General features: G+C 39.2%; 1 protein-coding gene across 1 annotated transcript in view; it reads right to left on the bottom strand.

Moving 5' to 3' along the window:
- Positions 1-6753: 6753 nt before the first annotated feature.
- PIGK (phosphatidylinositol glycan anchor biosynthesis class K) overlaps positions 6754-13645 on the bottom strand; it is a 64369-nt gene continuing 57477 nt past the window's right edge. Inside the window, exon 11 of the mRNA XM_058842754.1 lies at positions 6754-7367. Coding sequence (XP_058698737.1) covers positions 7251-7367 — 117 coding nt within the window. The 3' untranslated portion in view covers positions 6754-7250. The remainder of the gene's footprint in view (positions 7368-13645) is intronic.

Here is a 13645-nt window from a genome sequence, read left to right as displayed (position 1 = left end):
ATGACCAACAGTGTCCCTGTCTGCTATGAAGTGCTTTGACCAGGAGTTACCAGGAAAACAGAACAGACAGGAAAACTGCAGACAACCCCAGCAATCCAGACAAACAAAACCATGGAAACCTGCAAGAACAAAATCAGGAGTCACAAAGAAGACAGACTGACTAAGATGTAATGCAGCTTTTGTAAGCAGAACCCTGCCCTGCAAATCTATTTAGTATTCTTCAAGGTTCTCTGAAGCAAGGGCAGAAAGAGATCCAAGTGATGGATCCACTTGGAATTCCACAACTAGGTTTGCAAAAGACTTCCAAAGCAGTTACAGTTAACAGAAAAAAGAAAAAAAAAAAAAAGATCCTCACCCTATGGAACCTATCTGAACATAGAAAATAAGGCCAAGAGGATACAGCATCATCTTAAGGGTACAAGCAGAATTCCACAGGAATAATGTCACAGTATCTTTTCCTCTCTTTTTCTGTGCTACTCCCTTGGTATCTATCATAGAAAATTCCCAGATGGAGGACACAGGAGCTAGACTGCATTTAAATTAATAGATAGATAAAAAAAGCTGAAAAAAATGTATCCAGTGAACATCACATTCACTAAAGCCCAGTTCCAGCCTTGCCATACTCTCCATGTGCCAGGCCCACCACGAGATCTAACACAGGATCTGCATCCTTATTTTACTGAAAGCAATGCCAAAGCATCCAACACAGATGGAGAGTAAGACTGGACCCCTTCTAGCAGACACAAAAAGTCATCTTAATAATTTCATTTTTGAGGACAGGTTTGTCTTCTTTAGGACATTTTTAGTGCTATTTAAATCTGCCAGCTTCTTTACACAACCCAGACAGGTGTTAACATAACCTTTTTAGGACACTAGCTACTTCCTGTAGTGCAGGGAAGATGAATGGAGTAATTAATATTTAGCAAGGTATAAAATTTTAGGACTCTGCTGACTTTGGCTGTCACGTCAGTTGGAGCCTATTGTGATCCAAACATACAGCATGGTGAGAGTCTGTTAATAGCAAAACAAAGGAAATTCCAAAGGGAATCATTTGGTGGTGTGGCTTCATTTAAGGAAGGATCTTAGGTTAGGTTTATGTTTTAACACAAAGGCAAACAAAGTGAACAGATTTATAGCCTGTAAGAATAAACTTCCCTGTTTATTCCCTGCATCCTTGCTGCACACAATGCCAGAACTGAAAGTGGTTACTGATATTCAGTGGGACTGCCCATTTGTGTTGGAGAAAATTGGAACATTCCCACTACACTGTTACTATTTTTTTACTGTGGCTGTACATGCATAGATGTGCATTACATGAAACAATGAAAAGCTCTTCCTCATCCCTCCACTGCAAATGATGCTGCAGAGGAGCAAATTAAAGAAACCAGCAACAACAGCAGTTGCAGAAAGCCTTCTATATATATATATATTAAAAAATATAAATACAGGGACCACTTCAGAGAAGGGTGTGTAAAAGAACTGCACAAAATACAAACATACATTGTAATGATACACTGATGACCCCATTGATCCTATCTGCCATTCCATTTGCATTATAAAGACCAAGGGATGTAAAATCATCACAATTTGAGCCATAATATTTTCAGCTACAGAATTTTAACCTGGACAGGAAAACTAGTACAGAAAAAGTAACTTAATGAAAATCAAACATAATCTAATGTTTAGTGAGGCTCTTTGTTGGTAAATATCAAAGCATATGACAAAGGAAGTAAGTACCATTATACTGGAACTGGATATAAAGGACAGAGCCTAAGTTTATAATACTCACTACATGCAGAGCCAGTGGGCCTAGTCAAACATTTCATATAAGAGCATTATTCCAGTAAGTCAGGCCAAGAAAGGAAATCTATTTACTATTTCAGATTAGTCAGTTTTGTCACAGGCATGCCATAAATCTCCCAAATAAACCACAGCCTGGTGGCCTGGTCTCTGCTGAGTTGTCACCAGAGCCATGTCAACAGCAGTGTGAAAAATGCCACTTTCATGGCTAAGACTCCCTAGGCTGAGCTTTGCTGTTACACTGTCCAAACAGGTTGCTTCTTGTGGGGCTTGTTTTGTTGAAGTGATTGTTGTAAACAATGTCACCAAAATAATTTAGGCCAGTACAATTTGCATCTCTTATTAAGCCTGTTGGCCAAAGCAGCCAAACTAGCTCAGTTTTGGCCAAGGTTTCAGTGTTATTCTCAGTCCAGAAAAGAAAGGAAAGGAAAAGTTAAATCTATTATCTGCATGAGGAAGAAGACATGGCACAATCAAACACAGACGTACATCCTTCAATGGAAACCTTAAACGTTATCAATTTAATCACTAAATCAGGCAGAAATCCTCATTAGGGGAGAAAAAGTAACTTGGTCTTAAAGAACTTGCAAGTGAAATGAGTTCTAAGAAATGCTGATTTCAGAGTATGTTATGCAGCCTATGCAAGTTTTCATTACAAAACACAGACACTTTCAAGATATATTTCCTGGAAGCTTTTTATTTTTAAAAGTTCACAGAAAGAAGGAAAGCAGAAATAAATTAGAGTAATAGAATCTTCCACTAGAAATTCTCCATTTTTAAAATTTGCCTTTCACCACTTACAAATGCAAAAAACTATTATGCTCATTATTGTACAGAAGTGCTGAAGCGATGATTAAAAGAGTTTTTGTGGCACATGTGATTCATTTGTGGAATACTGAAGAGACTTCTGCAGGACAACTATTGGTGCTGAGCCCAAACTTTCTGTCAGCTCCAGCCTGAGTTTGATCTTCACATGGTTGAGAAGACACTTTCATTATATACACTGCTTTTTTCTGCAGTTCATTACTTTATGGATAGATTAGTCTCTTGGGTGAAATACTTTATGCTTATCTGAATCCAAAGGTGAATTAGTCTGGAAGCATGATAAAATTCTACCAGGTCACACTGAGCTCTGTAACACAGAGCTGAAGATCTGCACGAGGACACGAGCATGTGTACATAAGCTTTCTTGTCCCAACCCTTGACCCATACTGTACCACATACAAAGGCTGTCCTGTCTCCAAATACCACAGACTCTGAAATGTACCATTCTCACTTTGTGGATTGTCTTCCACTTCATCTATTTTTATCAAGTCCAAATAATCCTGACCATATAAAAGTTTTTGGCTTCACAATGTGGAAGCACTGGATGAAATCTTCACTATTTCCCAGAAACTAGCAGCATCTCATTTCCTCAGCTATACTGAATGGATAATTAGGGAAGCCTTTAGATCAGAAACCTGCTTTTTATTCCTTCCCTCTAAGCATCCATCAAAGAACAGAAACCAGCAGTTCTCCAACATAAAAAAACCCGTTACTGACAAGTATCAGGATTTCCAGGGCTGCAGACTTCTGCCCTGCCTCAGCTGGTCCTTCCAGTCCCTCTCACAGGGGACTCCTGTCCTTATCACTGTACCAATCCTCTCCACCCAGGATAAAGTCACAGCTGAACCTGGCCTTAGCCCCTTTGCAAATCAATGATTTAGTGCAACTCAGCCCTGCTCCAACATGCAATGATGCCCCTCTGAAGGCAGATGGGACCACAAGTTCCATTTATTTCCAGTACATTCTGTGTATGTGGTAGCTGAGAATAAAAATCCCTGACTCCTGAAACAAGAGATGGAAATGGGCTCAATGTGCAGGCACTCAGCAATAGAATTAGAACCAGATTACATTTGCTTTTCTGTAATCAATAACAGATACCAGCTTTCAGGAGGAAAAACCCACCAAAAGAAAAAACCCCTCCAGTCTCTAGAAGAGACACATCATCACTGATGTTGTTTGTAAAAATACCTGTGAATAGTCTCTGGTGTTTGCTTATGCCAAGAGAGCAGCATTTCATCAGTAACAGTCATTAAACAAAAAAATACTCAGCTGGCATCGACCAAGAAACACTGATTGTCACCGCCCTGCTCAGGTTTCTTTCTCCACTCATTTTTTGTTGGAACCTCACTTTTCAGTCTGTAACAGAAACACAGCTCAGTCACACTTTGTGTCAGCCTTTGGGCCTGGTCTCAGGCACTGCAGGGGACAGGAGAGCACCTGCATGTGAGTACAACCCTACTGGGGACCTACTTTTTCTTCATTTAATAATAAAAATGCATTTTAAGATGTGATCCTGAAAGAGAGCTGAAAAACTGAAATGACCAACATCTATTTTTATCACCCCTGAGTGTTCTAAACAATATCTTAAACCCCCATTGCAGGACCTGTCAGTGCAGTTCCACAGTACAGGGTGCAGACATGACTACACTGCGTTCTGCAGGCGTGGGCACGCTTGGTTCACAGACCTATCCACACAGAGTCACAAAACGCTGAAGTACAATTCTCAAAAAGCTCCCATGCAAAGAAGCATCAAGAAACTGCCATCTGGCTTGTCTTCTGGATTCCATCAAAAAGAGCATCTTGCACCTTGGAGGAAACATCTAGCACGGCACCCTCAGCCTGCAGAACACAAATGGGTCGTGATTCAGGCTGACATGGCTGGCTCCCAGAGCCCACATTCCAAACTGAGCTTGAAGGTCTCCCTGGGAAAATGAAAAGATTACTGATTTAAATTTAAAAAATAAATATACAACGCATATATACCAATAATTTGTGACATTCCTGTACTTGCTTTCAGACTGTAACTGTTGAAGGAATAAAAGCTATCACAGCATGGTAAATACTGTCCCATAGGTGTAGCATAGGCAACTTCATGGTGTCTCAGAATGATCCATTTCAACTCCTCACTTCTGTGCATACAAAAATGTTAAAAATGCCTGAAGCACAGTTTGCTGCATTCCAGTCAAACTGTTGTTCTCACTTCAATTTAATCACCTTCACATGCATACTTACTGAGTGGCTCTATTCATAAATTGCATTTTAATAACCCACCTAATTGCCTCCTTTTCCCTAAGCAGATAAGCTTTTGAAAAGACAGAATCTTTGGTATCTTCTGCTACTGGCAAAATTCAGCTGAGTTCTGTAGATGTTTCTATCACTTCCTGCAAAAAGTGGCTAAAAGAGGGAAAGAGAAAAATTGAATAAGGCCTGAGGAGTCCAAATAAGTGTAACTGCAATTGAAGCAAGGCACAAAGCTCTATCAACTTCACTTAATACACTTTTTAAAGCATGGCAAAACTTGGCTATAAAATAAATATTTGATTAAAATATTTACTACAATTGAAAAAGAGGTGGATTAGGAAAGGAAAGCTAAGCAAATCCTCTAAGGAATGCTGCAGGATTCATTTCTATATTGGGTCTACACATTTCTACGTGGTCTGTGCACAGCAGATTTTACTTGATTGTTGTATTAGAAATTGCTCAGGGGAAAAAAATATAAGGTTTTCTGGTTTTATGAAAAGTCACCATTATATCAGATTTTGGATATGAAGTCATTGCTTTTGAAGGACATTATCCAAAACACTAATCCCCAAACCCAAGACACTGTGAATATAGATCCAGACATCCAGCACCAGGAATGCTACTCAGACCCATCCCACAGGGCGCTTCTCTTTCCCATTAAGTTGCACTTTTGTTGGCAGGAAGGATCTGTGCACCAGTTACATAAAAGCTTCTGATCAGCACGCTGGGAAGACATGTGCAGTGTTATCTCACCCACAAGATCAGTTAACAGAACTACAGGGACAGCAGGAATGCTTTAGTTCTAATCCCTACTCCTGAGCCTTAAGCCGCTGTTGCTGAAAACAATTCCAGCTCTTCACCAAGAAGTGCCATGAACAGGTGGAGTAGGCAAATGTTTACCTTCCCATTATGGATCATTTTGTACTTTCAACATCTCCAAGCCTAGAAAATATTTGGAGATAAAAAGCAAGGAGATAAACAAGGCTTTAATTCTCGAGCTGCACCACACTGCTGTTTTCCCTCTTCTCTGGAAGCCTCAGTGGCTTCTCCACAGCCCTCCCACGCTCACACAGCTCTGACAGTTCACCTCCTCTCACCTGAGGCTGGGATGCCACAATCATGCTGGCAGAGAAGAAAAAAGGACAAAAATGTTTATGCACTCAGATTTGTATGTGCTGTGCAATAGGAAATGCTCAGAACCCTATTGTAAGAAAAATATACCAACTCTGATATTATGTGTGATTATAAATAATTCCTAATAACTTCTAGAGATATGTGTCTAGTACTTACCCCATGGCTGCATCAGGAAAGCTTTATTTTGGTTAAGATAGAGAATGAGCTCCAAAAGCATAGGGCAAAAGCTTCTCACTGACAGATGTGTTTCTACACATGCACAGATTTGCTCTTCTCTTCACAAATATCACTATATTATACAGACAAAATCCTTTTTAGCATACATTCACCAGTGAATGTCCAGGAAGAAAAAATCAATACACCAAACCAGAATTTACAAAAGACAGGAAACAAAGCACATTTTTTAAGGGCTCAGAAACTACACAATACAATGGTACAATTTATAATGTTTTTCATTCTGATGCCAGAGTCGATTTTCTTCAGTGCAAAAATGCAGTGCACTGAGAATTCTGAAAGCATCCAAGTCCATATTGTATGCATATTGTATGTACCCATACAATACCCGTGAAGGGTTTCTAATGGACATGGTGAAGTCCTTTCACATTTTTTGTCCTTCTTTTTAAGTAGATTCAGCAAGGTCATAATTTTCTTTTAATTTTCACCAACTCATAGACTCAAAACTGCCTAAGGTGAAAGGACTGATCTAAGGGTTGCATTCAACAGGAAGGAAAAAAGAATAAAAAAGAAAATCAATATATTCCAGAATATTTTTATTTTTGTGAAGAAAGATTTCAATATGCCATGCCGAAGTCTGCAAAGTGGGTTAAGTTTTTATAGACAAAATGACATCTTAAATAGCATTCTCCACAATGTCCAGTTCTTTAGTAATGGGTGACTTCTAAGATTTACTTTAAAGAATGGTGGAACGAATTTTACAATCTAGAAAAAAACACAGAAATCCTGCTATTGGGTTTAGGTCCTGCCCTTTTTAAAGTTTAACCAGAAAGAAAAAATGCTCAGAAAAGCATTAAAATATGTTCATATCAAGACAAAGTGAACTAACAGTAACATTAAAACCATTTGTTAGAATCTTTCCAGAAAAAGTGGCACAAGAGATGGCTTCAAAAGAACCTTTACAAGTGGGATGTCAACACAGTGTTTCAAAACAACCATAATCCACGTGCAGAGAACACAGGTGATACCCATGAACCCAAAGTAGCAGCCAATGCAAGTAGCTTGTTTGCTCCAGTTCAGAAGACATGTTTCATGTGCTTGATTCCATATGTTTTGAAGAAAACCATGATGATCAATGCCCAGAGTCCTAAAATAAACCCCCCAGGAGGATGCCAATCCTTTTGTTTTGGTTTCTGGAAAAAAAAAAGAAAAAAAGAGAAAAAGAAAATTATACTTAATTCTCACAATAAGTAGTGCAGTGTGTTTATTAAGTGCAAAAAAATAATCCTTGCAGTAGAACAAAATACCAATAAGCTGTATTTCTTCATGAAATAGAAGCATCTTTTTGATGTGATGGGGAGGCTAATGGGAAACAATTTGCAACTCAAGCAGGGAGGGTAAGTACCACAAAAAGGCCACTGGAACTGTGCCTGAGACACCACTTTGCCTGTGTATATTGGTGTCGTGGGACATGTTCCAACTCATTTGTTTGGACAGATTTTCTTATATTTGGTCTCATGTTAATACAAGAGAAGAATTCTGTAAGTATGAAAAACAGCTCCTACAAGTGAAAATGTGAGAGTTGTTTCTCCACTACCTGTTTTCTACAGCTGCTTTTGTACTCAGAATTATGTGAATAAACAGATATCTGACCACATAACAAGAGAAGACTCATCATTACAGCAGTCTCATAAAACAAAATAGGATTTTTTTCACTGTCAATCACATTTCCCAAGGGCCTCATTGAGTCTAACTGCCTTTGCCTAATGTAGAAATATATTCTGCAATTCAAACTTCTGTCCCTCTTCAACAAATTTTTAATCTTCAATAAAACGTCATACCCTGCAATAGAAGGCCTTTTCTGTCTCACACATAGCAGCTAGACAAGATAAAACTTGCCTGTCTTCTTCTTTCCCTTATTAAACCAAAAATTCAGATATTCCACAGTCAAAGAATAGAGAAATGGATTATAGAAGATAAAAGCTTCCATGTACCCCAAGATCTGTCTCTGGGGCTAAAAATAAGGTGACTATATGAATGCAAAATTTTAGTTAAGACCATCATGACAAAAATAGCAGAATTATAGTATTTAGGAGCATAACTCAGTCCCTCAGGCCTGTGCCTGCTCTTGCCTTCAGCAGGTATGGTTTACAGATCTAGGCAGACAGGGATGATTTACTATTACAAAAATAAATCCTGAAGCACTTGCTGAGATTTTTATTCCTTCCTTGCTGAAAGATTTGCACCATTTTGTCCTTGGCCAGAACGAGACACTAGGGGCACAGACCATTTTGGTTTTGTTACATTTAAGTCAAATTTAAAATTCTCTTTCTGCCAAATGAATAACTGTTACAAAAGATGTTGCTGGTTTAATTTCAGCATCAATCGGCACAGAGAAGCTTGTTGTTTTCTGCTAAATGTACCAGGGAGGCTGGTGAACTTCAATGCAAGAAGGATCAGTTTGCACTGTCTGTTCTTTCAAAACAGCTTTCCTATCAACACACAAACAACGTTTGTTGATTGCTCAGCTCCCACTTTATAAACCACACATTCTTAGCTTTAGGATTTTTCTCTAAGTACTGTGCCTGCAATTAAAAAGTAGAACAAATAGTCATATCACCTGAGACACCCAAAGAACTTGGCAGTCTGAAATATTAATGATTTTACTCTGATACAGGAATCACAAAACCAGCATTATAATTTACATCAAGCACAACAAAACCAAAGATGTGAGCAGAGCAGGTGTCTCTGTATGCAAACCACTGAATTCCCTGAGCAGCGCTCGTCAGCTGCAGCGTGTGCTGTTGGTGATCTGCCACCTCGCTGATATTCACAACTGCACATCTCCACATAAACATCTCTGAAAAATCAACTCTGCCTGTTCAAAAGGCTGCCAGCACACCTCGCTTCTGAGAGTAACAGCACATGACACTTCTCCACACAAAGGGACTTTCTTGTTTAAATCTTCCTAATTAACCCGTAACTTCGTATGCATATTGCAGTGCCTGTTCCATCAATCTCTTTGTACTATCAATCTTTCCCTTCTTGGATCTCTGACAAGTATCTTACCACAAAGTGGCACCTGACCCTTCAAGACAAATGACTTCAATTTGCAGCCAGTGACACTAAAAGCCTCTCTTTCCTATTTTGTATAGAACACGTAATTTAATTTCTTTAAAGAATTTATATGAATAAATATTTATAAGGTGATCTATGAGTATGGTTTCACATTTTGTCATGTCTTGTACTGAAGTCTCCATGGAATCGTGCAAGGGAAGAGAGGCCAGTGCAGCCGTGGCTCTGCACTGGGAAATCAAGGACAATATATAGTCAGTTTAAAGTCATGGGATGCAATGTTAAAATGTAAAGGATTAAAACCATGAAGGCATGACAAAAATTATATGAGGCTGTACTAGAGCTACATACTCAGTAGTCTTAAAAATAAATTATCCTAATAAGAAAGATTTACAGACCCAGAAACTGATATCTACACATCAATATTAAACCACTATAAAAGGGCAAAAATATGCAACTCTGTTGAATATCTGTAAGTCAATATCTCTAAATGGTTAATCGAGCACAAAATCATACTGAAATAGGCCAGTATTTTCCATGAGGACATCAAAACCTTATGAATATCTAAAGTGGAATTACAGAGATTCACATTTAAACCTACAAAGTATACCTGCAAGAGCTGAAATACCTAATTTCATTTAAATTAACTTGCTCATAGATTCCCAAGACAGTTCAGCACTAGATTAAAAATATAATTAGTCGTCAAACTAACAAGTTCATCTTTCCAAAATCCTAACCAATATAACACAGAAAGCATCCATAACAAAACTCTGCCTAGGTGGGCAGGTCAGGTCAGCAGCAGAGTGCTGGAGTTCCTTTACAAAAAGCTGCTTTTGGCACCTGTGCATGGCCCCACTGCACGGGCCATGGAGGCACAGCTCCCACGGCCTGTGCCAGCGAGCTGTGCTCGTCCCAGGGGCTGGCAGGGTGTCTGTGCCAGCGAGCTGTGCTCGTCCCAGGGGCTGGCAGGGTGTCTGTGCCAGCGAGCTGTGCTCGTCCCAGGGGCTGGCAGGGTGCTCCAGCTGTACCTGCAGAGCCAACACTCCTTCCCCTGCAGTGCCGGGCAGCCGGAGCCGGTCACAGCGGCACTGCCCGAGCTGGCCCAGCCAAGGAGGGATGGATGCCCACCCAAAAACAGCAGGTGCCTCACCCAAGCTGCTGCAGAAGCTGCTGTGGCTGTTTTGTGTAGGCAAAAGGGGAAGAGTCACAGAGATTTCTCTTAATGGGAAAGACTATTATGTTGCTCTATTGGGAATGGCAAGAAGCACAACACAGATCTCTTGTGCATTGAACAGGAGAGCGAGGTTTATTACCTCAGATCTCTTATAGACCGGTAAGTGGAAGTACAGAAAGGTAAAACTCTTACTGGTTAGTGAACTAACACATCACCGTCATTGGTCAGTGGGGTACACCACCCCTCGACCTTCTCTTGCAAGAAAACAAGAAACAGACAAACAACACCTGCAAGGCTGTCTTCTAACTCTGAGGATTGTTTTAGTTCCTCCTTATGATTTCCCAGGCCACTTTCTCAGGCAAGACTGAGAAACTTATGCAGCCTGCTTTTCCAAAGGCACTGTGCTCCCTGCTTTTGCTCATGTTTAGCATCCATACTATTATAGTAAGAAAGAATCCACTTTAATAGCAAATGAAAATCCTTTTTAGATCCACATACTGGATAAAGGTTTAGAAAAGCCTTTAGAAAAGTTCTTTCTATGCTTATACCAGTTCTGGGGCCACAAGCCTAGATAAATGATCTCTTTGTATCAATTTCAGGATTGATCAGAAAGCATTAATGTAAGTAAAGTTTTTCACGGATTCAAAAAAAAAAAAAATTCAACAGTTCTCCTATGACTATTGCCTAGTTCAGAGTCTTACTTCAGAAAATGCTAAATGGACCAAAACCATGTTCAGTGTCACAGTATTTTGATCTGGAATTTATTATCTATCACTATTATGTTCCAAATTGGTGTGAGAATGTGTACTACAGACTGGTTGCACTACCTACAAATTACACAAAACTTGTTTATATTTGGGACTGCTCTGGAGGAGCAGAGGCAACACTCTTTTTTCTCAAGTTATTCTGAATTTCACTGTAGTACCCACCTAAGAACTGCTTCTGTAACCATATTTAGGCACAGTGATTTACACCACAACACAATGCCATTACAAACACCCTCTTTATTCCTACAATAATGGCAGTAACACATAGGTGAAATGCAGGTTCAGAATCTGTCATGAACAAATACCTTTAGCAGCTTAAGGACTGGTCATTATGGAATTGCTGGAGACTTCAAATTAAAAAGACAGGTAGCTAAGCAACAGCAAACTTCCTCCTGTGAACAGTGTTTTGCTGTACGCTCTCTAGTTCTGCTAGACTCATTATCCTGTGGAACTTAAAAACAGTTAACAGAGAGTTGCTCCAAGTACTGTAATTAAGGAGAGGATAAAACAGTGTCTTTTCAAACTGGATGGGCCTATAGGGACCCAAATGGGAAGTATCCAAGACTTTCAATGAAGGTGTTTCATAAAGCATGCAATACATGTTACTCCAATTAAAATGAGCATTATGAAAAAAATAATTTTAAAAAGCTGAAGTGCTAATTCGGGGAAGAATGGTTTAATTTAAAAATGTTACATCACAACAGAAATAAGATTTAAAACATCACATAGTAACATTTCACATGGATAACACTGTCTAAAACTTATAGATAAGGATAAATACGTTTTCCACACTGTATTATAATATCCAACAGTCTTCAAGCAGAACTCTTTCTTAGTGTTCTCAATAAGCACAAAAATATTGGTACAGTAAGCTCTGGGTTAAACTCACAATCCACATCTTAATTTTGGCAGCACAGAAAGCCAAGCAAACAGACAGGAATTAAGCAATTCCCAAAATACAACAGGGATACACAAATTCTTCAATCTCCTCCAGTACCTTTTTCCAAAGAGGGCTTTAAGAAAGGTTGCAAAAGCTTAGAACTGAATGTGCACATCATCCTTGTTGTAGGGTCTGCTCTCCCCAACCTGAGGCAGATGGTGTGTGTTTGTAACAGGAGTGCAAAACATCCCTGTGCAACTGCACAAAAATAACACATCAGAAGCACTGTGTGCCAGTGAGTCCATTAAAGTGGCAGCTATTGGATTTCAAATTAATCCCTGCTTAATTCTCACTGCACTTTCAGTGCTGAGTGTCCTAGCCCCAATTTTGGCCTATTTATTGCAGCACACATGGTATAAAACATCCGAGGCTTCTGGGGCTGCCTGCAGACAGCAGCTACAGCCAGGGGAGAGGTTGTGCACATCCTCTGTGGGCTTCTCCACCTCCCCCAGTCCTGGGGCCAGCAGCACTCACAGGGAAGGGAAACACACCTGTCTGTGCAGTGCTTGCACTCACTGGGGTGAATTTCACATATTGTGGGGGGTGAATTTCCAAATTTTCTTCTTGGTCATTCTTCATTTAAATGAATGTTTCTTTTTCCTTCCACTGCGTACCGAAGGTTTTCTTTCTTGGTCCTCAAGGTACCAAATTTTATGTGAGGCCCTGTTGTAAAGACCAGTATAGAAATCTGAAAATAAAATTCACCTCTCAAAATAGTTCTTTGAAATTCAAGGTGAACCACAAATCCAAAACTGGAACAATCCACCTGCTCCACATCTAAGAAAAATGATCTCAAACTGACAGAAATTCATTGGAAAAGCTGGATTCTGCTACACAGTGCACTGTGCCAAGAGCATGCTATGTATTTCCTAGAGTGACTCCAACAACTTGGGTTTACTTGCAATTTAGAATTTCAAACTGGGTAATCCTTTCAATTCTTAAAACACAGCACACAACAAAGTTTATTTTCAGAATGAATTTATATGTATCATAAACAAATCACAACATAAAGTACATCCTCAAAGCTTTCAGTGAAAATCTGCACTCCTAATTTGTCAGGTACAGTTTGGATTTTGGGGTCCTCACAGGGGAGTGGGGAAATCAAACAACTCCAGCTATCAAGTAATAGTTTAATCCTTTCTGTGCCCACAGGAAGATTAAAGTCATAAAAGAACTCCAGCATAAACGGTGCCTGTTAATCTGAAAAACAATTTGAAGTACTTTTGTCTAATCTCCCTGTTTGTATTTATTAACCACAGTGCCGTGATTACTAATATCTACAATATTAATAAAATAATGAAGAAAGTTCGTTCATCAACAACAAAAATTCACAAAGAGTACGGGAAAAAACAGCAGCTAAACTAAATTAACATCAGTACCAACAACAGCATTTTAATATTTACTTTGTATAATCATTGTAACAGGAACAATACTGTTATGATAGCTTTACTTTTTCATTTCCTTCTAAAATTCATAATCTTTAAGGGCTTTTTAAAAATGAGCTTCTACTTCTTA

Source organism: Poecile atricapillus, chromosome 7 (assembly GCF_030490865.1).
Source record: "Poecile atricapillus isolate bPoeAtr1 chromosome 7, bPoeAtr1.hap1, whole genome shotgun sequence".
NCBI lineage: Eukaryota > Metazoa > Chordata > Aves > Passeriformes > Paridae > Poecile > Poecile atricapillus.
Note: the sequence above shows the minus strand (reverse complement) of the source record. Positions and strands in the feature narration are given on the sequence as shown.